This window comes from Acanthochromis polyacanthus, chromosome 1 (genome assembly GCF_021347895.1).
Source record: "Acanthochromis polyacanthus isolate Apoly-LR-REF ecotype Palm Island chromosome 1, KAUST_Apoly_ChrSc, whole genome shotgun sequence".
NCBI classification, from domain to species: domain Eukaryota; kingdom Metazoa; phylum Chordata; class Actinopteri; family Pomacentridae; genus Acanthochromis; species Acanthochromis polyacanthus.
Genome location: NC_067113.1, coordinates 39887968 through 39915271, shown reverse-complemented (window position 1 = coordinate 39915271; position 27304 = coordinate 39887968). Strand labels below are relative to the sequence as shown.

The window sequence follows — 27304 nt, the reverse complement described above, 5'->3', positions numbered from 1 at the left end:
GTGTTTCACTATGGGCGGTTTGCAGCATTAATTCAGTTTGTAGTGTCAGAGCTGTACTCTCTTTGCTCTCCTCTAATTCAGTGGATGAGTTGCTAAATTGGTTTTCTTTTCTCATCAGTTTGCTTTCCTTTCACAGAAGAAAAAGTCTGAGAGAACAACACCACAAACTAAAAGGCTCGTAGCGAGAAATGAGGCCCTATTCATCTAAACATCAAGAAAGAAGCAAACTGCTGGTCGTCCCAATCGAAGTGTAATTTATTCTCTGGCTGGCGGCAAGCGACAGCCGATTCTGCTTATTCACAGCATGCAAAGCGAGCAGTCACTTCCACAAACTTGGAGAGTACACCTTGTAATCTGAACAGACCGAGTTTGGATCGTGTTCCCGTCACAAACAAAACGCTCCAAGTCTCCTGAAGAGTGCAACGTTCTGTCCAAACAAATTACACCAAGATGAGTCATGCAGGTTGAAGACGCACTTAGAATTAGTCATTACACTGTTTAAGGTGCATTTACAGAGTCTTGTTTGGCCAAGCTGCGGTCGCTTTTGTCACTGTTTGACAGATTTTTATTTTTCTTGCTTATGATTAACGCATTGTTGCAACAAAAGCAACTGAAAGTAACAGTTAGTTGCTGCCTCATTTTTTGATATTAGAGACAACGAAAACACCCGAGGATCATTTTCTACAGCCGCAAATTCATCCAATTAATCTCAGTTTTTGGTCTTTTAAATGTAAAAATGCTGTTCCAAACCAGCAGCTTGACACTAAAAGATATTCAGGTTTATTACGACACATGACGAAACTAGGGCTGGCCCGAATAGTGGTTTCTGGTCTCCGGATATTCCGGCCCTATTAAAGACGAATATCCGAATATTCGTTCCGCTCCGTAACGTCCGACGGGGTGTGGGGGGGTGCGGCGGCGGAGACAGCCCGAATATTTAGATCCGTTCGTCTGGTCTCCCGGATGCAAATTTTGCACACTGCCTTCGTTTTGTCTTCAGTTAAACTGAAGAATTCTCAAACAGCGGAGGTCTTCAGCATCTTGTCTTGTGTTTATGCAACGAAGTGAAGCGTGACGTCAGAGTCGGCAGCAACCCGGCCATTCTGGTGGTAAGAAACAGGAATGGATGAGCAGAGATGAGGCGAAGAACACGACGGGATGAGCCGAAGTGGGCCGAAGGCGAAGGGAAGAGACGAGCTCCGAATATTCCTATTTTCGTCTGGGGGGAGGAGGGGGTGATCACATAGACATGTGTGTATATGTTTTGTGATCACAGGACGGGATGAGCCGATGTGGGCTGAAGGCGGAGGGAAGACAGTAACGCCGAGTATTCGTTCCGCCCGGTAACGTCCGACCGGGGGGCGAATATTCGGATACCAAAATTAATATCCGGATACCACCGTAGCGAACGAATATTCGGGATATTCGGGTCCAGCCCTAGACACAACACTGTAGTAGTTGTTCAACGTCGATCAACAGGATCACGCCAGATGAGTGGAGAATCACTGGCTGAAAGACTGAACAAACACCACGAGCCGAGTCGAAAGGGGTCCGTCTATCCTGCTGGTTTAAATGTAGCGAGACAAGCAAACCTCCCAGAACCTCAGAGAGACGTTCCGACCAGCTCATCAGACAAAACTTTACATTTAAGCTCATCAGATGACCCATACGTCGGCCAAGTCTGCTGAGGAAGGCGGTGAAATAATCTAAAATAACAAGCTGGATACTTTTCACAGCAATATATTTGATTTGTCAAAGAAAAACGGGTGAAGCAGGAGGCGTCTGAAAGGAGCGGCTTAAAAGGATAAAACTGAACTTTCAAATTATTGTTCAGACGAGGAAAGTGTATTTTTTGGTGTCAGTAAATGAAGACAACAGGAGAGTTAAGACTCTTTTGTTTGCCTCTGCTTTCCTATTATTGCTTATTTTAACTTTTATTTCTTCATATATTTCTAATTTTCCTCTTATTTTCTATCTTCTCTATGTTTTATTATACTGTCTTTGTGTATTAAATGTGCTGTACAAATAAAGCTGCCTTGCCTTTGGAACAACTACCGCACTACAGATCATCTTTGTGCCTTTTTTGAAACCTCAGATAAAGACAGGAATGTCTTAGTTAAACCTGCAAATTTAGTAGAAAAAAAATCAGCTAATGACACCAATGCTAGCAACAGCCAATTAAAGTAACATTAAAGGCTTCATCGGACGTAAACAGAGCTGTTCAGAGGTAAACTAAGCGTATACTGGAGCGCTTCCAGGTGAGAACATGAGGCATCGCTGGGAAGATCGACCACGAGAATCCCCCGAGTGCCGTCTAATAAAGGTTAGAAAAGAGAGGAACGGTCTCCCTCGGGTCAATGAGAAGCACATAAAAGGTGTCATCAGATGAACAACGGTTCTGACTGTTCTCTTGTCCACCTGAGCGTGTCGATGCTGAGTGGACAGCAGGACTCTACCACGGAAACACGGTTCACAGTGTGTACGTGGGAGTTAGCTGGCAAAAAAAAAAAAAATCACTTTTGGCTTCTCTCTTTTATTTAACAATTATATTCAAAGCAGAGAACGCTGTGATCGAAAAGCAGGATGTCAAACTCATCTTAGTTCAGGTTCCACATTCAGAACAATCTGACTTCCAGTGAGCAGTAAAATCACAGAATTATAAGTGATAAATAACCACAAACTCCACATGTTTCCTTTGTTTTAGTGCAAAAAAGTTCATTCTGAAAATGTTCACATTTAAGGAATTATCTTTTTATGAAACATCATGAACAACCTGGAATTTATTAAGAAAAATAAATTCAGTTTCATCAACATTCATCCTCAGTTCATCATTTCCACATCACAACTTCCAGATCAGAGAGTGTCTGCAAAGAAATACGACATTTAGTCACAGATATTTGGACCTGAACGATGCAGTATTTTACTTTATGATCAAAATGACAAAAGTGAGACAAAAAAAGACAAAAAACAACAAGATCAAGACAAAATAATACAAAAATGAGACAGAAAATGGCAAAAAATGAGACAAACAACACAAACAAGACAAAAAGGAAACACAAAACGACAAAAACACAAAGAGAACCGACAGATGTTGGACAAAAAAACAACAAAAAGAGAAAATATTACAAAAGTGAGACGCAAAACGACACCAAATAAAACAAAAACTACACAAAAAAGTTACAAAACATCAAAAAATGGACAGACAAACGAGACCAAAAATGACAAAAGCGAGAAACAGAACAACAAAAATGAGACAAATGACAGAAGTGAGACAAAAAAAACAGCAAAAACAAGACAAAATATTACAAAAATGAGACACAAAACGACAAAAGAACAATCTAGTATTTCACTTTATGATCAAAACAACTTGTCATGGTCTAGAAATGATTTTAAATTTATAGTTTTACTGATTTACAATCGGCAGTAAATGCCTCCTCTGTAATTTTTCCACTTTGATTGGACCTTCTGGAGGACCACTTTTGGCCCGCGGGCCTCATGTTGGACACCCGTGTCTTAAACCAATCCTGGAGGACCTCTAAAGCGGTTCGACACCTGTGAACCGTCGCATAACTCGACAGTTCTGCACAGGACCTGTGCAACTGGGTCAGAGGAGAATCTGCTTTCTGTCAGAACACGCGATTCAACCTGAAGCAGGAGCAACATACCAACAGCAGCATGTCGGCGTAACAGGAAGGCTCAGACTGGATGACCATCTGCCCTTCTCCAACGAGGACCTCGATGACACAACAACAACAAACCCCGCTATCGCTTCACATTCATGTCCGTTTTATATTCTATAACATCAAAAGTCTCCTTTTGGAATCAAAGCCAGACCGACTGGATAAACCTGCTCCTGCACTGGGTTGTATTTACAGTAAAGCTTTGCAAACATCATGTGGAGATCATGGTGATAAAAGGTCGTCTGAGCTCAGAATGACGACAAGTTTACCGTCTGAGGATGTGAGAGAAGCTCCACCAAAACCCCATCACAGAATCTGACAATTTAAGGACGCCTTATATGCAAACACAAAGCAGTGAATCAAAAGTAAAGGTCTGTAAAAATAGATTGAGCCGAATTAACCCTCCTGTCGTCAAAATCGACCCTTTTTAAAGTTTGAAAATGTGGGGAAAAAATATATTTTCACAGTGAAACTTCTGATGTCCACATTTAAACATTTTTGGGAAATTATTTAACATTTTTTGATGGAAAAAAAACAAATGTTTCTTTAAGAACATTCACAAAAAATCAACCAAAATCCAGCGAATTTCGCTGGATTTTGGTTGATTTTTTTGTGAATGTTCTTAAAGAAAATATCAGAAGTTTTACTGATGTATATGTAATCATTTTAGATATTTCTAGAATTTTTTTGGAAGATTTTTATTAATTTTTTGAAAATATTAAGAATTTTCTTGTCAAATTTGGCAGATTTTTTTAAAATAAAAATTTAAAGGGAATCTTTTAAAGAATTATTGGAATTTTCTTCCTCGTTGTTTTGCCAATTTTCTGAAATTTGAGGAATTTTTTTAGACAAGGAAACAATATTTTTTGGTGACCATACATGAAGACAACAGGAGGGTCAAAGGAAGGCTTCCAAACATTCATGAGGATTATAATTATCTTGTTTATGCGCATTTTCCAACAAGCAAAGGATGCTTTAAGGTGTTCTAAGTGAAGTCTGACAGTGGGAACACCCACACAACAAAACTAGACGTGTCTGGACTGGTGGACAGCTGTTAAATGTTACACAAACTACACTTATATTTAAAAAAAACACAACAAAAGCGACAACGGTTAGCTAAATCACAGATGAGCCTACTGCAGAATAAATAATATGTTGGTTAAACTGTACATGGATGTTAATAATACTCTGACGTGGCTAAAAAAAAACAGAAAACACGACGTCCAAATAATGAGCAGAAACCGGAGAAGCGTTGGATTTGAACACCGGAAGCTAAATAACACTGAGTTATTCAGGTGAAGTTAAAGTGTATATTTACCATTTTACTGGAACTATATCCCCACTTGTGATGAACTTTTCTCCGCAGCAGCTCGACCAGCTCCGGACATAATCTGCCGACTCAAACCGGACCTCCCGCCTGCTCGTCCCGCGGAGCCAAACCGACCGTGGACGTCCTCCGTGGAACGCGTTCCATCACGGAGAGCCGCTCGCTGCCGCTGCCCCGCTGCTGTGGACACCCGACCCACGGCTGCCACGGCTACGGTTCCTCTCCACCAGCCAGCCCCGCAGCGGTAATCCTCCTAAACCCCGCCAGCCGGGGGAAAGCACAATGTGGGTGTCTCACGCCCCGCCCACCGCTTCGCACAGAGGGAGGGGCTGCGGCGCATATCAAATACACCCACGGTAATTAATTCATAACGACAGCATGCGGAGCTCTCAGGTCCACCAGCTGTTTCACTCTTTACCCAAGTGTCCAGGTAAAGCAGGGAGGTCAAAATCATTTTAGTTCAGGCTCCACATTCATACAGTTTCATCTCAAAAAAAATCACAGCATTATTACCTATAAATAAATAACCACAACTCCACATTTCTCCTTTGTTCTAGGACAGAAAAGTACAATCTGAAAATGTTCACATTTAAGGGATTATATACTTACAAAACATTATGAACAACCTGGAATTTCTGAAAAGAAATAAATTCAGTTTCATCAACCTTCAGCCTCAGTTTATCATTTCCACATTACAACTTCCAGATCAGAGTGTTTACAAAGAAACACAACATTTAGTCACAGCTACCTGAAACTGAACAAAAAAGACAACAAAAACAAGACAAAATAATACAAAACTGAGATGTAAAATGACAAAAAAAATGAGACAAACAACACAAAATAAAATAAAACCAAACAAAATATTAGACAAAAAAGTTACAAAGCAACAAAAACATAGACAAACAACAAAATGAGACAAAAAATACAAGCAAGACAAAAAGGAAATACAAAACGATAGAAACGTGAGACAAACAACAAAAGTAAGATGAAAAAAAGACAAAAAATAACAAAAACAAGACAAAATATGACAAAACTGAGACACAAAACAACAAAAAAGATGCAAATGACAAAAACGAGACACAGAATGAGACAAATGACACAAAACAAAACAAAAAAAGAGACAAAAAAGTTACAAAATGAAAAAAATGGACAGACAAACGACGCAAATGAGACCAAAAATGACAAAAGCGAGAAATGAGAAATGAGATGCAAAATATAAGCAAGACAAAAAGGAAACACAAAACGACAAAAACAAGAAATAAAATGACAAAAATATGAGACAAATGAAAAAGTAAGACAAAAAAGACAAAAAAATTACATAAACGAGACAAAATACTACAAAGCTGAGATGCAAAACAACAAAAATGAGACAGACGGGACGAAACAAAACAAAAACCATACAAAAATGAGACAAAAAGTTACAAAGCGACCAAAAAAATGGACAAACGGCAAAAACGACACAAATGAATGACACAAATGGGAGCAAAAATGACAAAAAACAAAATAACAAAAATGAGACAAAAATACATTAGACTCTCTGGAGGGCCTCATGTTTGACACCCCCGAGGTAAAGGGAATTGAATTTTCCCCCCACAAAAATGTAAAAAAAAATCTAAATGTCTATTATTATGCAAATAAAGTTTAGCCAACTCATGTAGCTTTGTTCAACAAGTGCAGAAAAGACACAGCCCCTGTCAAAAGTTTTGAGACACTTTCTCATTCAAATAAATTAGAACGCGTCTCAAAACTTTTGACAGAGGGCGCACACCGGAACATATTAGCTTTTACAATGAAGAATCTAAAAAGAACGGTATTTTCCATGAGGTGGGAACAAACTGTAATATGTAGCTTTGATGTGCAGAGATGAGATGTAGGGTTTAAATCATCGATGCCTGGAGGGGGATTTGAAAGCTAAAAAGAAGCGAAACACCTTCAAGAACCAGAAAGAGGAGTCCAGCTGCCTTCCACTGAAGCTCAGATTACCACGACCGAGATGATTTAAGCTGCACACATAATCAAAACAAGTCACATCCCCGTGTGTTTGTGTGACGCAAGAACGCTTCATAGCGTGCTTTATTGGACTGGGATTGCTTTAAAAAATGCGTGAGCCACAAATATGCTCGTAAATCAGTTTTTAGGTGAGCTGGCAGAAACCTTCCTCCGTCAGCTGGAAATGCAAAAGCAGCTTTCTAGCTTTGCACAGCCAGAAAACAAAGACTTAAAGAGCAAAGTACAACATGTTTTCATACATTTAAGGTGATTATTTGTTCAGCTTTTTACTGTCATTGTCAAAGAGGCGTGTGTTTATCACTGGGGTTGAAGCTGCACAGGAACGGACAGCTGGAATTCACACTGAACACTTTTATCTCCGTAAAGGTAGAGCTAAAGGCAGAGCCGTTGCATTGGATTGCATTCGATTTTCCAGGTGAACCCAGATGTTGTGCGGCGGAGTGAAATCGCTCCTTTGCAAGTGGAAATCCAGCATTAATAATGTATTCCCCCTCTAACACGTTCAAAGGCATGAAAAACCCTCCACTATGAAAAATAATGTGTTGTTTTTTACATGAAAAGGTTGAATAACTTTGCTAGAAAGACGTAAAATGACATCTACACCTCCTCCCTCAGAAGAATCCAGAGTCTGTGAGAGCACAACTATCAAAGACGTCTCTCACATTCAATAAGAGTCTACTTCCACATTCATTCTGTTCCCTTTCAGAGTGTTATATTATAACAGAGCATCATTTTATAACTGGATTATATTATAAAGGAGCATCTTAGTGCTGTAGCTCGTTAAGATGGACTACTTTATATGCTGTTAGTTAAAAAAAAAAAATCACATTTTTTTATGGCTACCATGTATTTGGATGAAAATGTTTATTGAAAAGAAGCTAGCAGCGAAACCAGGGGTGTCAAACATGAGGCCCGAGGGCCAAAAGTGGTCCTCCAGAGGGTCCAGTCAAAGTGTAAAAATTACAGAGAAGACATTAACTGCAGATTGTAAATTAGTAAAATTCTAAATTTAAAATAATTTCTAGACCATGACAAGTTGTTTTGGTCAGAAAGTAAAATACTGGATTGTTCTGTTGTCGTTTTGCGTCTCATTTTTGTAATATTTTGTCTGTTTTTGTCATTTTTTTGTCTGATTTCTGTTGTTTGACTCATTTTTTGTCATTTTGTTTCTTGCATATCATTTTATGTCTCGTTTTTCGTATCAGTTTTGTAATATTTTGTGCTGTTTTTTGTCTTTTTTGTCATTTTGTGTTTCCTTTTTGTCTCGCTTGCTTTTTTTGTCTTATTTTTGTCATTTTGCGTTTCACTTTATCCACTGCTTTCTGTATCATTTTTGCTGTTTTTTGTCTCATTTGTGTTGTCTAATTTTTTGTCACTTTGTAACTTTTTTTTCTATTTTTTTTCGTCTCTTTCTTGTTTTGAGTCGTTTGTCGCATCTTTGACATTTTGTGTCTCGTTTTTGTAACAGTTTGTCTTGTGTTTGTTGTTAGTCTACTTTTTTTGCTGCTTTATTTCTCACTTTTGTCATTTTTGGTCTTGCTTGTGATATTTGTGCAATTTTTTTGTCTCATTTTGTTTGTTTGTCCATTTTTTTGTCGCTTTGTAACTCTTTTGTCTAATTTTTGGCCTCATTTTTGTTTTGTTTTGTGTTGTTGACTCTTTTTTTGTCACTTTGTGTCTCGTTTTTGTCATTTTGCATCTTAGTTTTGTAACATTTTGTCTTGTTTTTGTTGCTTTGATTTTCGTTTTTGTTGTTTCCTTTTTGTCTCGCTTGTGTTGTTTGTCTACATTTTGTTGCTTTTGTTTCTCGCTTTTGTCATTTTTTGTCTTGTTTGTGTCATTTGTGCAATTTTTTTGTCGCTTTGTAACTTTTTTGTCTCATGTTTTGTATCTTTTTTGTTTTGTTTTGCTGTTTGTCTCATTTTTTGTCTTTTTGTGTCTCGTTTTTGTAATAGTTTGTCTTGTTTTTTTTCCTGATTTTTGTTATTTTGATCAAAAAGTAAACACTACATCATTCAGTTCCAGATAGCTGTGACTAAAAGTTGTGTAGTTTTGTAGACACTCTGATCTGGAAGTTGCTGAATGTTGCCGAAACTGAATTAATTTTTCTTAACAAATTTCTATTTGTTTATAATGTTTTGCAAAAAGACGTTTAATTCAATGTGAACATTTTCAGAATGTACTTTTTTCCACTAAAACAAAGGAAACACTGGTGGTTGTGGTTATTTATGGGCTATGATGCTGTGATTTTACTGCTCACTGGAGATTGAATTGATCTGAATGTGGAACCTGAACTATGATGAGTTTGACAATCCTGAGCTAGAACTTTCAGAAAAATGTAGAGTAAGAAACAATCATTTGTAGCTAAATTATAAAGCATCTAGGAGGTGTTCTTAAGCGATTTGTAGGTTTCAAATGAATGTGTTTCTTTTCCGTGATGACCAAACGGTGGCTGTTCACTAGCTGCGTTTCCATTACCCTTAGATATGCGCAAAATGTGAATAACGCAATAAAAAACTGGTAATGGAAACACCTGAATATCGAAAAAGGACTAAAATATCGCTAAAAAGTTTTTACGCTCTCATGAGGTGGTTTTTCAGACGTTTATATTGAAAAATATCGCAAAAGCGCAATGGAACACTTTTCCCGCAATTATACGTCACCGGACGTGACGTACCTGGTCACATGACCAGTTCTCTCTGAGTAAACATGGCGCGGTACGTGTGGACAGAAGAGGAGACCGAGACTTTTCTTGCCATTATTCTTGAGAAAAACATCACTGCCATACTAGACAGCAAACAGCAGAGGAATGCAGAGTGTTAGAAGGAGATAGAAGAGGAAATGAGGGAGAAAGGGTTCGACATCGAAATCTCGCGGGATGATATTTTACAAGAGTTACGATGCTTCTGCCCAGAACAACCCTCAATGGAAACACGTTCAAAGCGCAAAGATACTGTGTCGAAATTTTAGAAATATCGCTTTTATTTTGCGAAAAACTGTAATAGAAACCCAGCTTCTGACTTAGAGATGCTCTGATCCTTCATTTAGCATGTTTGCTCCACAAACCAGCGGTTACCTAGATGATTAGCTGGCTGATGTACATTACAGACACTATCATCTCGGGTGAAAGCATAGATGAATTGCTCCACAAAACTCTGAGGATTGGCTCATGAATGATTTAGAAGCGCAGCAGGTCTCCTCTAGCCCGACTGATAAAGAAAGCAATTAGTATGGCTGGTGGCCCCGTCATATGATCGGGGCTGCTGATGGTTCACGGTGCAGGAACGCATTAAGAATTCATCACCATGTAACTCCTCTGCCTCGGCCTGCCGGAACACTGGCTGGGTCTGACTCCACTGTCCTCCTTCATCTTCCCTCTTCTGCACACATGGACCTGAAGGACGGAGGCTGAGTCAGCTGCCTGTTAATCATCGAGACGAGTGTGAGCGCTGACAGGTTGGACGGTCTGAGGCCCGGTGATTCAGCCGCAAGGCAACAGCTCCGATATCGAAATCTGACTCGGATCCAAGCTGATTCAGTCATATCATTCCTGAGCGAGCGTGCCTGAGCCTCTTTAGAACAATGGTTGTTGAACAGCTCTGGGACAGATCCCAAATCTCTCTGCTATGATCAACCTCAATAACCTAATACACTTCCAGTCCATCCCTCCATCCCCCCCCCCCCAGTATTGACGGGTAAAAATCCATACTTATGAGATAACTGGCGGTGAGTTAATTGTGACATTTAATCAAGCACAATCAGGCACTTTCAAATTGATTTGGTTCAAAGAGGGCATCGACGGCGGGCTCGGAAAACAACTTTAGCCTATAAATACCATTAGGAGCGCATCTCTAATGGGTATTACAGCACTGTGTGACACTTGGGAGGCCGTAAAATGGAAACAGAACAGCGCTTTAAAACGACTGTCTGCCTGCTTTGACAATAAAATCTAATTAACCACACACAGACACGCTCTCTGACATGCATGCAGCTGCAATTCACTTCGTAAATGTCACCATACTTGACTTTTAATAAGTCCAATAGAGTTCAATATCTCGCTACTGTGCAAAGCAGCTACAGCATATTTAATGCGCAGGGTATAAAAGCCCGAATTTACAGTCATAGATGATGCCAAATTTATGTGTGTGTCAAGGAACGAAGCATTGGCGTGTATGCATAAGACTGACACCGTTAATCACAAGACGCCATTGTTCTCGGCAACGTTTGTGTTCTTTAGGGACTTCCTGCTCCACTTCCTGTCTCCATCTCAGCAATGACATCAGTCTGACCTCCGTCACTCCAGAGACGTCCGCAACGCCGGCACCGCTCTGCCTTATTTACTGTAGGTGGGTCCCAAAACTGTTTGGGTGAAACGAGGCCCTGGAATGTGCCAGAACATCGTGGTGCGATTCTGGAATGTTCAGGAGGGGCAACTGGAACATTCCTACGGGTTTCTGGAACGTCAGCTTTGGGTAGGGTGTCGAGTTGCTGAGACGGGACGGTGCAACGTTCACGTTTTTAAATGTTTATCTCAGTTGGATCATCAGGTGGGATTCTAGAGCGCTTCCAGTACTTGTGCATGAACTTTCTGGTTCGATTCTAGAAGATTCAGACTCCTCCAGTCACAACTTTGGAAGGTGGAATTCTCGAATTTTACATCAGTGGTGTCAGAACTTTCGATTCTAGGATTCTAGAATGTTGGCATTACTCAGGTCAGGACTTTTCGAGGTGGAATTCTAGATTGTTTGGATTGTTCAGGCCAAGCTGGCAGGTTAGATTCTAGAATGCTTGGAGTATTCTGGTCGAAATTTTCAAGGTGGAGTTCTAGAACGTTAAATTCCTTGGGTCACAACTTTCTGTCAGAATCCATGGATTCTGGACTTCTAACATGGAATTCTAGTTTTGAGTTCTTGTTTTGAATGCTGGGTTCAGTTTGGCAGTTCTAGATTGTTTGGATTGCTCAGGACACAACTTTCAAGGTGGGATTCAAGAGTGTTTACGTTGCTTGTGCATGAACTTTCCGGTGTGATTCTAGAGTGCTCTGATTTCGCCAAAGGTCAAAACTTTGGAAGGCGGAATTCCAGAATTTTACATCACTGGTTTCAGAGCTTTCGAGGTTGGATTCTAGAATGTTCATATTTCTCAGGTTGGGACTTTCAGGTTTCATTCTTCAATGTCTAGATCACCGGAGTAACAATTTTTAAAAGTGGGATTCCAGGACGTTCAGATAACCGAGGCTTAAGACTTCCTGATGGAACTCTAGGATGTGAAGATAACTTGGGTCAGAACTTTCCAGATCAGTTCCAGAATGTTTGGATAATTCATTTCAGAAGGTTCAATTTGGATTTTGGACGGTTTAGATTACTCTCGTCACAACTTTAAGGTGAGATTCTAGAATGTTTAGAGTATTCTGTTCGGGAGCTTTCTTTTGCTCCGATTTCTCTCGACAACCTTGGCTCCAGCGGCGTAATGTATGCTACCTGCCCAGAACCAAAGTCAGAGAACAGAGTGGAACATTTAGCATCAACACAGCTCATTCAAGAGGCGGCAAAGATAAAAACAGAACCAGCAATATTTGATGAAAGCCGATAAAAAAAAGGCAATCTTAGGTTAATAGCTAGTCTTATTACAGAACTAATATCACAGCTACCTCTCTACCAGTATACCCGATTTTAAATTTTAATTTAAATACCACTATTCTAGATGTTAGTTTTGTTGCAACATCTATATCAGTTGTTTGTGTCTGGGGTCACTTCTAGAATGTATTTTGAGGCTAAACTTATTTGACTGCATTGGCTCTCCATCTAATTAACACACAGGAGAAGCTAGACTATTAGAATTATGGCAGCAATAGTACAGTGAATACATTTTGTGCTTGGAGGGCCTGGAAAATGCCTGGAATATATCACAAAATAGTGAAGAATGCCACTCACATTTTCTCTGGGCCTGATTTAGTGTCTTCAAATTGCTTGTTTTGTCTTCAAACTGCTTGTTTTGTATCAAAGTGATGTTCAAAAGCAAAACCTTTAATTTTCATTGAGCAGTACTAGTGGAAAGTCATTTGAAATGAACTAGACACTGCGTGCAGCTTCGTGTTTTTTAATAACGCTGTCCTACATTAGACTGACAATGCTAAGGCAGAACGTCACCTGATGCCCGCATAGCCGCCTCTAGTGTTAATGTTCGTTACGTCTTTGCCAGCAAAACTGACGTCAATGCTAATGTCGGCTCACATGCCGCACTGCTGAGTTCTTACAATAAACGTGTGGGATACTGAGAAGTAGTTCACTCCAATGCAGGCCTGTCGTTTCTGGGAATCCGAGTCACAAAGGAAGAGAAACTTTGTGTGTGTTTAGACAATGTAAAAAGACACGTGTCTGCGTTTTTCATTTCCTTTGGTCCTCATAAGATATCACTAACACACAGATACACACTTTTATGGAACATCAAATCAAACCATGGTATGAATATCGGATTAAACCCAGAAAGGATCGCATTTAATTAACCTTGAGCTCATTTTCTCGACTATAAAGACAAGTAATGTGTGAGAGTGTCGTGGCATGTAAATGGCAGCATACATCTGTCAGCGCAGCAGCAGAAAGAAGATTATGGGGAGAGAATTTCATTAAGATCCTGAATATTTTACAGCCGCGACTATCAGCCGACGTCCTGCTGAGATCCCCGCCACGGTGTCGCTCTGATGTGTTCATAACTTTTGTGTTGGGTTTCTGCTGTAGTCGGCTGGGAATATGTCGACACATCCAGATGAGGCAGAAAGCTGAGACCCACTGTGTTCGTCTGTTAGCCTAACCCATCTGGGAAAAAACGCTCCTCTCAAAACCAGAAAAAAAAACTTATTTTAAAGAACTTTAACCTTGAAATAAGTGAAAAAAATCTGCCAATAGAAGAAGTGAAAAATGGCTTGGTGAGATTCATTGAAATAAGATATGATATTTAGAATCTTGAGATCTTAAAATTAGCTGTGAAAACTTATTTTACCAGGACTGTCAAGCTTAGGTGTCTGCAAATAAGCCAGACATGCTAAAAAAAAAAAACAACAACAACAGTAGTTTTCAGTCAAAGATAGACTTTTGCTTTTATGTAACCACCTAATTTAAATTTTAGATGTTTTAATCCTCCTGTTGTCTTCATTTACGCACCAAAAAATATTGTTTCCTTGCTGAAAAAAAAAATAAAAATTCATCAAAAATTCCCCAAATCTTAAGGAAGAAAATTCCTTAAAAGTTTCCCAAAAAAATCCCAAATTTAGCAAGAAATAAAATTTAAGAAATGAAAAAAATCTAAAAATTGTAAATATTTTCCAAAAAATGAACAAAAATCTTCTAAAGAAATACTAAAAATATTTAAAGTGACTCCAAAAAGTTTTTCAAAAATTTCCCCAAAAATTTTGAAAATGTGGCAGTTTTCACTGTGAAAATATGTATTATTTTCCACGTTTTTAAACTTTAAAACGGGTCAATTTGTCCTGCAGGATGACAGGAGGGTTAAAACAAGATCATTTCAAGATTGTTTGACTAAACAAGATATTTTAGATGTTTTAATGCTCCTGTTGTCTTAATTTACGCGACCAAAAAATATTGTTTCCTTGCTGAAAACAAATTTAAAAATTCAGCAAAAATTCCCCAAATCTTAAGGAAGAAAATTCCTTAAAAGTTTCCCAAAAAAAATTCCAAATTTAGCAAGAAATAAAATTTAAGGAATGAAAAAAATCTAAAAATTGTAAATATTTAAAAAAAATGAACAAAAATCTTCTAAAGAAATACTAAAAATAATAAACAAATTCAAGATTGTTTGACTAAACAAGATATTTTAGATGCGTTGTCTTAAAACAAGTCCCTCTATGTGGCTGAAATGTCTCTTATTCAGTGAATTTATCTTAAATCAAGTGAGATGAGACACTTTGACTAAAAATAAGACAAACAGACTTGGTAAGATTTGGATTTTCTGCAGTGCATCCCTGGTGCCACGCAGAGAAAAGACAGAATCAATCGAACAGGGAGACGCTTTTTTCTTTGCTCTAAGTAATTGGAGCAGGGAAGTTACGGTGTATTTTTAGATTGCATAACCCCAACAGAGCCCCTATTGGGAAAAAAAACGAAACAAACAAACCCATCCCATCTTTCACAGAGCCTCCTTTTCATCTTTGTGTGCTGCATGTCCTCAAAGCACGCCGTCTTCTTATGAAAGCTGTCAACCTCCCGCTCACTTTTTTATGCCAGCAATTACATTTTCTTTCACAGTACGTCTCCCTCTCTGTCACCTCTTCACTTTAATCTGACCCATCTTCTTTCACCCATTCACGTTCCTTTATAAATTTCACATTCAGCAAACACTTCCAGGGTTTCTTGTGTCATGTTCCTGGACTTGAAGTGAAAAAAGATGGATTTGTCTGCAAGGCTAGTTGAAACTACATAAATCAGGGGCGTCAAACTCGTTTTAGTTCAGCCCAATTTGATCTCAAGTGGGCCGGATCGGTTAAATTAAAGAATATCAACCCATAAAACTCCAAATGTTTCCTTTGTTTACGTGCAATAAAGTATGTTCTTCAAATATTCACATTTAACGAACAAAACATCATGAACAACCCGAAGTTTGTTCAGAAAAATAAATCCAATTTCAGCAGTTATATGACTCAGTTTATCAACTCACAGATCACAGAGTGTCTACACTCAAAATATTCAGTCACGATCAAAACAACAACAGTCGGACAAGAAAAGACAAAAAACAAGGCAAAGTGTTACAAAGATGAGACACAAAATGGCAAAAAAATGAGACAAACGACACGGAACAAAAAAGCAAAGAGACAAAAAGAGTAGGGAAAAAAGTTAGAAAGCGCCAAAAAATGGACAAACGGCAAAAACGAGACAAAAAAACCCACAAAATGACACATAAGACAATGAATAAAGCCAAACACAAAATGAGAAAAATACGACAAAAATACAAGCGAGACAATAAGGAAACAAAACAACAAAAACGAGAAACAAAACGACAAAAAACACAAGACAAAGAACAAAAGTAAGACAAAAAACTACAAAAACAAGACAAAATGTTACAAAAATGAGACACAAAATGACAACAATGAGAAAAAATGAGACAAACGACATGAAACAAAACAATAAAAATGAGGAACAAAACGACAAAAAACATGAGACAAAGGACAAAAGTAAGACAAAAAACAACAAAAACAAGACAAAATGTTACAAAAATGAGACACAAAATGACAACAACGAGAACAAAACGAGAAAAAATGAGACAAACGACATGAAACAAAACAGAAAAGAGACAAAACAATGAAAAGCGAAACACAAAATGAGAAAATCAGACAAAAAATACGAGCAAGACAAAGAAGGAACCAAAACAACAAAAACATGAGACAAAGGACAAAAATCAGACCAAAAAAACAACAAAAAAAAGACAAAATATTATAAAAAAAACCCCACAAAACAGTTTGGATAGATTTAAGAAGCAGAACTACTAAAAACTACTTCAAAGACTGCGGTTGGGGTAAAATGTGTGCGTTCAAAACATTAATGATGTTACAAGGCAGCAGAGAGCATTTCACCACAAACTAGTGCACAAAAAGTCTTAAAATGTTGAACATAATCGCGATAACTGTTTGCAGTAATGTGTGAATGTAGCAGACAGACGAGAGACGCTGACGTCTATTCATCCATTCAGTCATCAACTAACATTTATTTGAGTTAAAGAACTTTGCTTATTGTGTCAAATATTGATATGTGGGCTTGAATTTCCCTCAGGATTAATAAAATATCTATCTATGTGATTGATTAACTCCAAAGCCTCTAATTAATTCGATGCATTTTTAATCGTGTCTTATCTCCAGCTGCATTGCTTGAATGAAATGCACTTTAAGAAGTTACATTCTTATTAATCAGGCTGTAAACTGCTGTTGTTGCTCTAACAGATCTCCCACATTTCTGTCTTTTTCCTCTCTCCACCACAAAAGGCCTCTGTCTCTCTTTCAAACAACAGACAGAAGAATCTTCCCTCCTCCTCCTCCTCCTCCACTTCTTCCTTCTTTTCAGCCTCCATAACAGCGTTTCTTCAGGGAGGGCTAAGGTTCCCCGCCATCCAGCCGTCCTTTTGTCCCGGCTTAGTGGGGGAACTAAATCAGCGGGGCACTTGAATGAGCATGCTGGGAATGGAAGAATGCTGATAGGTTTTAGGGAGCGGCGGCGGTAAATTTAAGCTGACTGGAGCTGAGACGCACTTTTATTGTGTACGGAACGGCACCGATGACGCCGTTAAAGACGCGAACACAGTGAAGCAGAAATGTGCAACTTATGAAGCAGATGGTCTCCTGAAGGGGCAGAAAGGAGACGGGGCTGTTTGGTAGCCCGGAGGTGAAGTTAACCGGGTTATAAATCCCCTAAAACCCAGCGGGTGAACATGGGGGAGGACGATCAACTGGTACGTCTAAAAAAACACTGCAAATCTGCACTCAGAGAGTTAATTGAAAGAGCATTTGCAATCAGAGGCCTGCAGCTACGGAACAAGCTGCCTGAGGAAATCAGAGCTTCTGAGTCCTGACCTTTGAGATGTCTGCTTTCAACACACTTTCATCTTGATTTGAACTTATTTTTAATGATCTGCTTTGATTATTTTTCTTTAAAAGCTTCTTTCTGGTGAGATATGTTGTTTCATGCTGTACATGAAAGCCATTCTTTCCCTTGATTTCATGCTCTGCTTGTTTTGTCGCTTCTGTGACAAAGTTTAGAAAATTGCTCTTTAAATAAACATTAGTAGGAAAATGATGAGATGGTGTATTACTAAAGTAATACTAGCTGCTATCCAGCTACAAATAAGTACACAGTGGTCATTTCTTTATGTTTTTTATGGAAACTTAGAGGCATAGCAACACAGGGAGAGAGGACATCCTGGAATGAAAAAGTCACACCGGACAAGTCTGACCCTGTAAGACCCAAATACAGAAAGAAAAAAAAATAAGACAAAGAAAACAATACTATAAACAATAGTATATAAACCCAAATATAGAAAAAATGGGAACAAATGAGCAAAAAAATGAAATAAAAAAACACAAATATGTATAAACACAAATATATAAAAATGTATTTATAATTACTTATTTTATTTTAATTTATTAAAACACACACACATATATATATGAAGAGTTTATTTGCAAAAACAGATAATTCCATTTTAGAAATTTTCAGAAAACTTATTTTGTTATTGTTTACTTGAAATAATAACACCAATAATAATTTATCTTTTCTCTGTTTTGTCATGTATTTTTCTACTGAGTCAAATCCACTCAACTCCAGTTTGATTAATATTATTTAAAGTAAACAATAAAAGAAAAAAAGTTTTCTGAAAATGTATCAAAACGGAGTTATCGGTTTTTGCAAATAAACTCTTCATATATATACCAGGCTTTGCAAAAGTTCTGTTACATTTGTTGAGACATTCATGAAAATGAACACAAAGATTTTTTGGTGCAATAAGATAAAACTTTCGAGTGGCTACATTTCTGATTAATATTATCATTAACACATATATTGAAATATTTGGAAAATGAAAAATTATCTTATTGCACCAAAAAAATCTGTGTTCATTTTCATGAATGTCTCAACAAGTGGAACAGAACTTTTGCAAAGCCCGGTAGATATAAAGTGGTACATAAGTGACACATATTCAATGAAATATGAGTCACTTTTGGCCCGTGTTGTGCATCAAAGGGTTAAAAAAGAAGAACTACTGTCTGGCTGTACTTGCATAACTGTATCCATGTTAAATGTGAGCCTGAATATGACACGCGTGACCCTTTCTAACCACATGTGGGCTTCTCTGTGGACTGAGCATTTACAGCTGTGTGACCTGATCAGACCGTCAGCATGTGACAGCCTGGCCTGTCCCGGCTAACAGAGGCCGTTTGAAATGAATACCTGAGGGGTCATGCTTTGTAGGCGTGTGGCGGTGGCGTGGTGAGGCAGCAGCCACGCTTTCATCCCGCCACCGCCCCCCCCCCCACACACACACACACACCGGCAGCTTGTGACATTTCAGCCCCTTTGTCTTCTCCTGAGTGGTTTCAGGTCTGTCTGCAGAATTAATGTTTTTTTCGAGAATAAATGACACCAGCTGTGGCATGTAGGCGTAGAGAGAGAGAGAGAGAGGAACAGAAACACTCTGAGGTGTGACATGAAAGCTAGAGGTCAGAGAGGGATAAAAGGAGACATTTAGACGGAGCGACACCGTCACTGTTCTGGGAAAATATCACACAGATGAAGCACAAACATTCTCATACTCTTATATGATTATTATGTCATTCAGTTGTTTAGTTTTATTTATATAGCGCCAATTACAGGTCAAACTGTCTCCAGACGCTGTAAGGAACCCGTACTGCTTAGTTTTATTTTATTTTTTTCCTATTTTTTCTATATTTAGGTTTTCAAATAATTTTTGTTCATTTTATTTATTTTTTGGCTATTTTGTATTTGTTTCATATATATGTATATATTTACTTCTTTTTGTGCTTTTATGTTCATTTTCTTCTATATTTGAGTTATTATTTATATTGTTCAGTTTTATTTTATTTCTTTCCTATTTTTTCTATATTTAGGTTTTAAAATATTTTTTGTTCATTATATTTACTTTTAGCCATTTTTTCTGTATTTGTTTCATATATGTATATATATTTGTTTTTTCTATTTTTTCTCATTTTCTACTATATTTGAGTTTATATATTATTATTTAAATTGTTTTATTTTATTTGTTGCTTTTTTCTATATTAAGGTTTTCAAATAATTTTATTTTTTTTAGTTTATTTTTTGCAATTTTTTCCAAGATTTGTTTCAGATATCTATATATATATATATATATATATATATATATATATATATATATATAAACATTTTCTTCTTTATTTGGGTTTATATATGATTATGATTAGTTTTTAGTTGTATTCTTTTTTGCTATTTTTTCTATATTTGCTTTATATATATTTCCTTTTTTGCTCATTTTCTTTTACATTTGAGTTAATATATTATTATTTTTATATGTTTTTTTTGTTTTATTGTATATTTTGCTGTTTTTTCTATATTTAGGTGTTCAAATCATTTTTGTTTATTTATTTCTCTGCTATTTTTTTAATATTTGGTTCTTACAGGGTTAACAGTCATTTCTGTAATTGATCAATTAAAAAGTCCGAGCTGAATAATCAGGCCGTCGATCAACAGAACATTTATAAACGTCATCCATTCTAATTATGTGCCTGCTTATGTTTTAGCTGACAGAGAGATCAGAAAATGAACCGTTAGCCGTTAGCCTAGCATAGCCTAATGACAAAACTGGGCCATTTTTACACTTAAATTCTTGTGCAGATTAAACAAATAAACGTCTTGTTGAAAGTCATCTAGACCTGCTGAGGAGGAGGATTTTCTGTCGGATCAGAGGCACGCTGGCAGGTTCTGTCTTTATGCTAAGCTAAAGTGGCTAGCTCCTTCAAAGAGTGGTTTTCATTGCTACGATGTGAGACAGCTTAGCGGCAGTTAGCTTCCACGTGTGTGAACCAGGTTACGTTTGATGGGATGGATTTATTCATAATGGACTTGTCTGGGTAAATCAGAGTTAAACAGAGCGGCGTTTGTGCGTTTGTTTGCAGCTCAGCTTCATTAACATACGACCTTGTGTTTGTCTGCAGCCTCCAGGTATCTGAAGTGGAAACAGAGGCGCAGTCTTTTCTCTGTCCTCATTTATTTTCACTGTAAAGTCAGCAGGGAAACAAGTGTGAGATTCTCTTGCTTTATCTTGACCTCACAGACACCAGTCTTTTATTTTCACGGAGCAACAATCCAGCCGTCATGAAGCTTATCGAATTCGCTTTTTGGTGCACCAGATTTACAGGCCTGTCAGGATTATATAACTCAATTCTGCAAGCAGTTTTTAAACAGTTCTCTACAGCAGAGGTGTCAAAATCATCTTAGTTCAGCCCAATCTGATCTCCACTGAGCAGTAAAATCACAGCATAGTAACCTATAAACAACCACAACGCCACGTTTCCTTTGTTTTAGTGCCAAAATGTTCACATTTAGCTATCTGCAACTGAAAGATGTCGTGTTTTAGTTTATGAATAAAATGACAAAAGTCAAAAATGAGAAGCGAAACAACGTAAGACAAAAATTAGACAAAAAAGTTGCAAAGCCACAAAAATGAGACAAAAAATGTCAAAAGAAAAAAACAAAGCGACCCAAAAAATAGACAACAGAACGAATAAAGTGAAACAACACGACAAAAATAAGACAAAAGACACAAGCGAGACAAAAAACGACAAAAACGATGCACAAAACAACAAATAAAGCACAACACAAAATGATAAAAATAAGACAAAAAACACCAGCGAGACAAAAAGGAAACACAAAATGACAAAAACATGAGACAAAAGACAAAAGTCCAACAAAAGAAAGACAAAAACAACAAAAACAGACAAAATCTGACAAAAATGAGACACAAAATGACAAAAGAACAATCTAGTATTTCACTTTATGATCAAAACTTGTCATGGTCTAGAAATTATTTTAAATTTATAGTTTTACTAATTTACAATCTGCAGTTAATGTCTTCTCTGTAATTTTTACACTTTGAGGGCCGGATTGGACCCTCTGGAGGACCACTTTTGGACCACGGGCCTCATGTTGGACACCCGTGGTTTAGAAGAAGAGAGGACTGTAGTGAGAAGCGAGCGGTAATAAGAAAGCTGCAGTGATCTTAAACAAAGCAGATGCTTCCAAAGACGCTTCAGGTATGAACATGAATCTATACGAGAGCCAGAAGGAAGCTGCTGCCGTCACTTCTTGTTGTCGTGGCGATAAATTGAGCCGTGAATCTGTGGCAGATATGATGAGGAGCGGATGCCGACTGTAGGATGATGCGTGTGTGTGTGTGTGTGTGTGTGTGTGTGTGTGTGTGTGTGTGTGTGTGTGTGTGTGTGTGTGTGTGTGTGTGTGTGTGTGTGTGTGTGTGTGTGACGTCAGGAAGGAGCTCAGAGACGAGACACGTGTGATTCCTAACACGTCATCATGTGTCACTGTTGGTTTTATACCGGATTTATGGTTTAAAATGCTCCTTTTCTGCTCATCTCTGTCATTTGTCATTAACTTTATTCTAATTTTCTAATTTTTCTAATTTTTTAAGATTTTTTTTATTTCATTTATTCTTGATATTTAAATATTTATTTCCTTATTTATTTATATTTATTCCTCTTTATAGTTACGCATTTATTTCCTTATTTGTATCAGATCTATTTTTCATTTATTCTTTTATTTAGTCCTCTTTATATTTATATAATAATTTCCTTATTTATTTATTATTTATTCCTCTTTATAGTTACACATTTATTTCCTTATTTTCTAACTGACGTATTTATTATTTATTCTTTAATTTATTTCCTTATTTTTATCAGATCTATTTTTCATTCATTCTTTTATTTAGTCCTCTTTATATTTACATAATTATTTCCTGATTTTAATAGATTTATTTTTGATTTATTACTCTTCACATTTACACTTATTCCTTTTTTAAACAGATTTGTTTTTTATTTATCCCTCTTAATAGTCACACATTCGTTTCCCTATTTTGAACAGATTTTTTTATTTTTTGTCCATTTCTTCCTCTTCATATTTGCACATTTATTTCCTTATTTTTCAACAGATTTTTATATTTTATTATGGCACTCCTGTGATTTTATATGTTTCTGGGGAACAAATAATACATAAAATACAACAATCCAAACCATAATCCAATGCATTTCATTATTAAGTTTTAGTACATGTTAATTTTTTTCTGTTTTAATCAATCTTGTTTAATTAGTTGAACTGAATGAAATCTATTTAATTAGATGAATTAAAATTGATCCTGCTGTATTTTACTTTATTTAGCTTTAGCTTAGCACGTATCTCGTACACTCAGTGACACATTTAGCAGCTGAAGAGCCTCATGTCTGTCTGAGAAGATGGTGGAAACTAAAACAAGTTGGTTTTGTTCATTCTTCATTTAACATTATCATTTTATTATGTTATTATTTGCACCACTAAAACTCTCTCCCTTTAGCATACGACGTGTTTCTCATCATCTTAGTTTAACTAGAAACAAAAAGTACACCTGAGGCTGGTTTTTACAGGCATGAGGTCAGAAATCAAAAGTAGGCCAATGAGAACAAAAGCCTGAATCCATTTTATAAACTAGATTTACTCAGAGCCTCGCTGACCTCGAGCTTCTTTTAATTAACTCCTATCAGACTGGTAATCAGCCGCTGGCAGTTTTTCTGAGCGACCGGCCTTCTAAGAAACGTTTATGATGAGCAGACGGCTTCCAGGCTCGCTGATGTTCAAAAGCAGGAGGAGTGTGGGCCGGACAGACAGAAAGACACCCATAAAGTGTCTGGAAATGGAAAGTAATTACTGCAGCATAAAAATACGAGCAATGAGAGGACGGAACGCCGGCAGCAGAGGACCAACCTGGAAACACCTGATGTTTTCCTGAACACGTTTGTTTTGTTCGGCAGTGACCATGCTGGCCTTTCGCTGCATTAATGTGAAGCCTGAGCCATTACGCCTGAGGTTTAGTGTCGTTAGAGCAAATAAATGAGGTAACGTGCCATTTAAAAGTCCATCGTTTTAATGGCTTCATAAGCAGAACGGCCAAACTCTGAAGGGTTCTTCAAACATTTGGAAAAATAAATAACAATCAGAGGTTTTTTTAAACTCCTCACATGAGGCTGAAATCAAACACTGATGACTTTGGCTGCTGGTGTACATCTGTGGGGGTCTGACAGGTGGAGGAGATGTTTGGGTGACAGCAGGTTAACCGACTACATCCCAGTTCTTCTGAAACACATTTTTATTGGGATCTGACAAAGTTCTGACCTTCACAGAGAGAAAGAGGGTTCAAATACGATAAAAAACCTTCAGTTTGTCATTCAGTGCAAATTTCAAGTAGATGAAGGCAGAAAGATTTAAAACGACCAGGATGTGAGGACGCTATAGCTCTATTTAAATACATTTTAAAAGCTGTAGAGTCTGAACATTTTTATTTCATTTTGTCAGGTAAATCTGTATTTTATACGATCATGTTGAGTTTTAATCTTAATGTTTAAACTTGTTGGGTACATTTGTAACATTAGTCTCATTTCTCTGTGAGAAAAAAAAAACGTTCTAAATAACGACAACTTGATTTTATTTGTTTAAAAAAAAGTCTGATTCTAACGGTGCATTCATCATTTTTTTTTTATTTTTTCTATATTTGAGTTCACACACACACACACACACACACACACACACACACACACACACACACACACACACACACACACACACACACACACACACACACACACACACACACACAGAGTATAGGAATAAGAGCAAACAATAAAATAAAATAAAATAAAATAAAATATATATTATTTTTAATTTAATCAGTTATTTTAAATTAAATTGTATACCAAAATATAGAAAAAAGGAGCAAAAAATAAAATTTATAAAAAATTTATATTTTATTTTATTATAAATATAAAAAGAGCAAAAATAAAATAAAATTCATAAAAAATATATATTTATATTTTGTTTTATTATAAATACAGAAAAAGAGCAAAGAATAAAACAAAATTCATAATATATATATATATATATATATATATGTGTGTGTGTGTGTATATTTTATTTTATTATAAATATAGAAAAAAGGAGCAAAAATAAAATAAAATTCATAAAAAATATAGATATTTTTATTTTATTTTATTATAAATATAGAAAAAAGGAGAAAAAATAAAATAAAATTAATAAAAAATATATATTTATATTTTGTTTCATTATAAATATAGAAAAAAGAGAAAAAATAAAATAAAATTCATAAAAATATATATATTTATATTTTATTATAAATATAGAAAAAAGAGGAAAAGTAAAGCAAAATAAAGCAAATATATATATATATATATAAATTATACATATACATATATATATAAATTACATATGTATATAAATACAAAATATAAATAATTAATATATTTGTATTTATATACATTTTTTGTTTTATATTATTTTTTGCTCTTTTTTCTATATTTGGGTCTCACAGGGTTAATAACATTTATAGAAACATTTAGACCAGACAGCTATATTTGACTTCTATCCTAAACTAACCTCTTGCAGTCCTGAGAACCTGTAAAAACGTCCTCACGCTGCATAATTTCTTCCAGGGAGCATTTAATGCAGCGACAAAAGTCCAAGAAGAACCACAATAAGAAAACTGTGCTGCTGACACACGTCCCCGTGATGCGATCCACGTCTGGGGTATAAATGAAGAGCTCAGTGAAAGAAGCAGCACAGTTTAGCTGTTTACTGCTGTGTGATGGTTACCATGGTTACCATGGTAAACGGATGAGAGCGATCACAGCCGGAGCTCGTCTGCAGAAACGCTGTGCACAGAGGATCTGACAGCACATCACAGATCAAGGCCCATTACAGACCTGCTGCAGAACTTTCCTGCAGACCTTGAGGAGGGAGAAAAACGCGGCGGGGAGCGATGAAAAAGCAGCCGCTCCTTCCCTGTTTGTGGAAGGCTGTCGGCCTCACTGAGCTGGACGGCTTACGTAACCGTATTTCTGTTGCGTTTTGTTGTGCATGTACCGGTACATGGAGCCACGTCACACATGCACACACACAAACACACACTGTCAGCACAGTGAGGGCTGTCCAAGGAAGGGCTCTGGATGATTTGCTTTCAACCACGACGACCGGACGTTTTGATGGAGCGGCTGAGATTGTGACGGACAGATAAAGACAGGCGGGACACAAACATGACCTCCTGTTTGAAGGCTCAGAAGCACAACGGAGAGACTTTAACCCTCCTGTTGTCCTCATTTACAGCCACCAAAAATATTGATTCCTTGTCTAAAATAATATCCAAAAAATTCAGCAAAAAAATTCCCCAAATTTAGGAAAATTTGCAAAACCTTCAGGAAGAAAATTCCAATAATTTCTTAAAAGTTTCCCTTAAAAGTTTTGTTTTAAAAAAAATCCCCCAAATTTGGCAAGAAAATTCTTGTAAATATTTTCAAAAAAATAGTAAAAATCTTCCAAAAAATCCTAAAAATATCTAAAGTGATTCCATGTATATCAGTAGAACTTCTAATATTTTCTTTAAGAACATTCACAAAAAAAAAAAGATTTTTATGTGAATGTTGTTAGGAAACATTTCTTTTTTTTCCCACCAAAAAATGTTCAAAGATTTCCTAAAGATGTTGTAAATGTGGACATGAGAAATTTCACTGTGAACATTTTTTTTTCACATTTTTAAACTTCTGAATGTATCAATTTGACCCACAGGACGACATGAGGGTCAAACATGTTTTTCAAGAATTACAATCTATCGTCTCAAAAAGAAAGAAAATAAATTCTGGTGTGTATGACTTAAGGCTTGCCATAGACATTCCGAGACACAAAAATGATCCAAAATGACGAGAAACGATCCAAACTGACATAAAACTTGTTAAAAATGACGAGAAAATCATCCAAAATGACTTTACACTTGTCCAAAATGACTCAAAGATTGTCCAAAATTCAGATTCTGATTCAGAAATGCCCTGAAAATTGTCCAAAATGCCTTGAAAATGATCCACAATTGGGGAAAATTAGTCCAGAATGACATGAAATTTGTCCTAAATGACTCAAAAATTATCTGAGACACAAAAATGATGAGAAACAATCCAAGCTGACATAAAACTTGTTGAAAATGACAAGAAAATTGTCCAAAATTACTTCAAATTTGTCCAAAATGACTCAAAGGTTTATCAAAATGCCTTGAAATTTATCCATAATTACAGAAGATTAGTCCAGAATGACCTGAAAATTATCCTCAAGACACAAAAATGACACAAAATGATGAGAAAAGATCCAAGCTGACATAAAACTTGTTGAAAATGATGAAGAAATTGTCCAAAATGACATGAAAATGATCCATAATTATGGAAAATTAGTCCAGTATGACATGAAATTTGTCCTAAATGACTCAAAGATTTCTCAAAATGCCTTGAAAATGATCCATAATTACAGAAAATTAGTCCAGAATGACTTGAAATTTGTCGTGTATGACTCGAAAATTATCCTCAAGACACAATAATGACACAAAATGACAAGAAATGATCCAAGCTGACATGAAACTAATTGAAAATGACTCAAAAATTGTCCAAAACGACTCAAAAATTGTGGGTTAAGCCTGTTTTTTTTCTAGA

General features: G+C 36.7%; 1 protein-coding gene across 2 annotated transcripts in view; it reads right to left on the bottom strand.

Moving 5' to 3' along the window:
* tmcc3 (transmembrane and coiled-coil domain family 3) overlaps positions 1-27304 on the bottom strand; it is a 68184-nt gene that overhangs the window by 39933 nt on the left and 947 nt on the right. The window contains exon 1 of one of the 2 annotated variants that reach the window (XM_022215325.2): positions 4999-5297. The exons of the other annotated variant lie outside the window; for it this stretch is intronic. Coding sequence (XP_022071017.1) covers positions 4999-5001 — 3 coding nt within the window. The 5' untranslated portion in view covers positions 5002-5297. Of the gene's footprint in view, positions 1-4998; positions 5298-27304 lie in introns of those variants that run through there. 2 annotated transcript variants of the gene reach the window in all.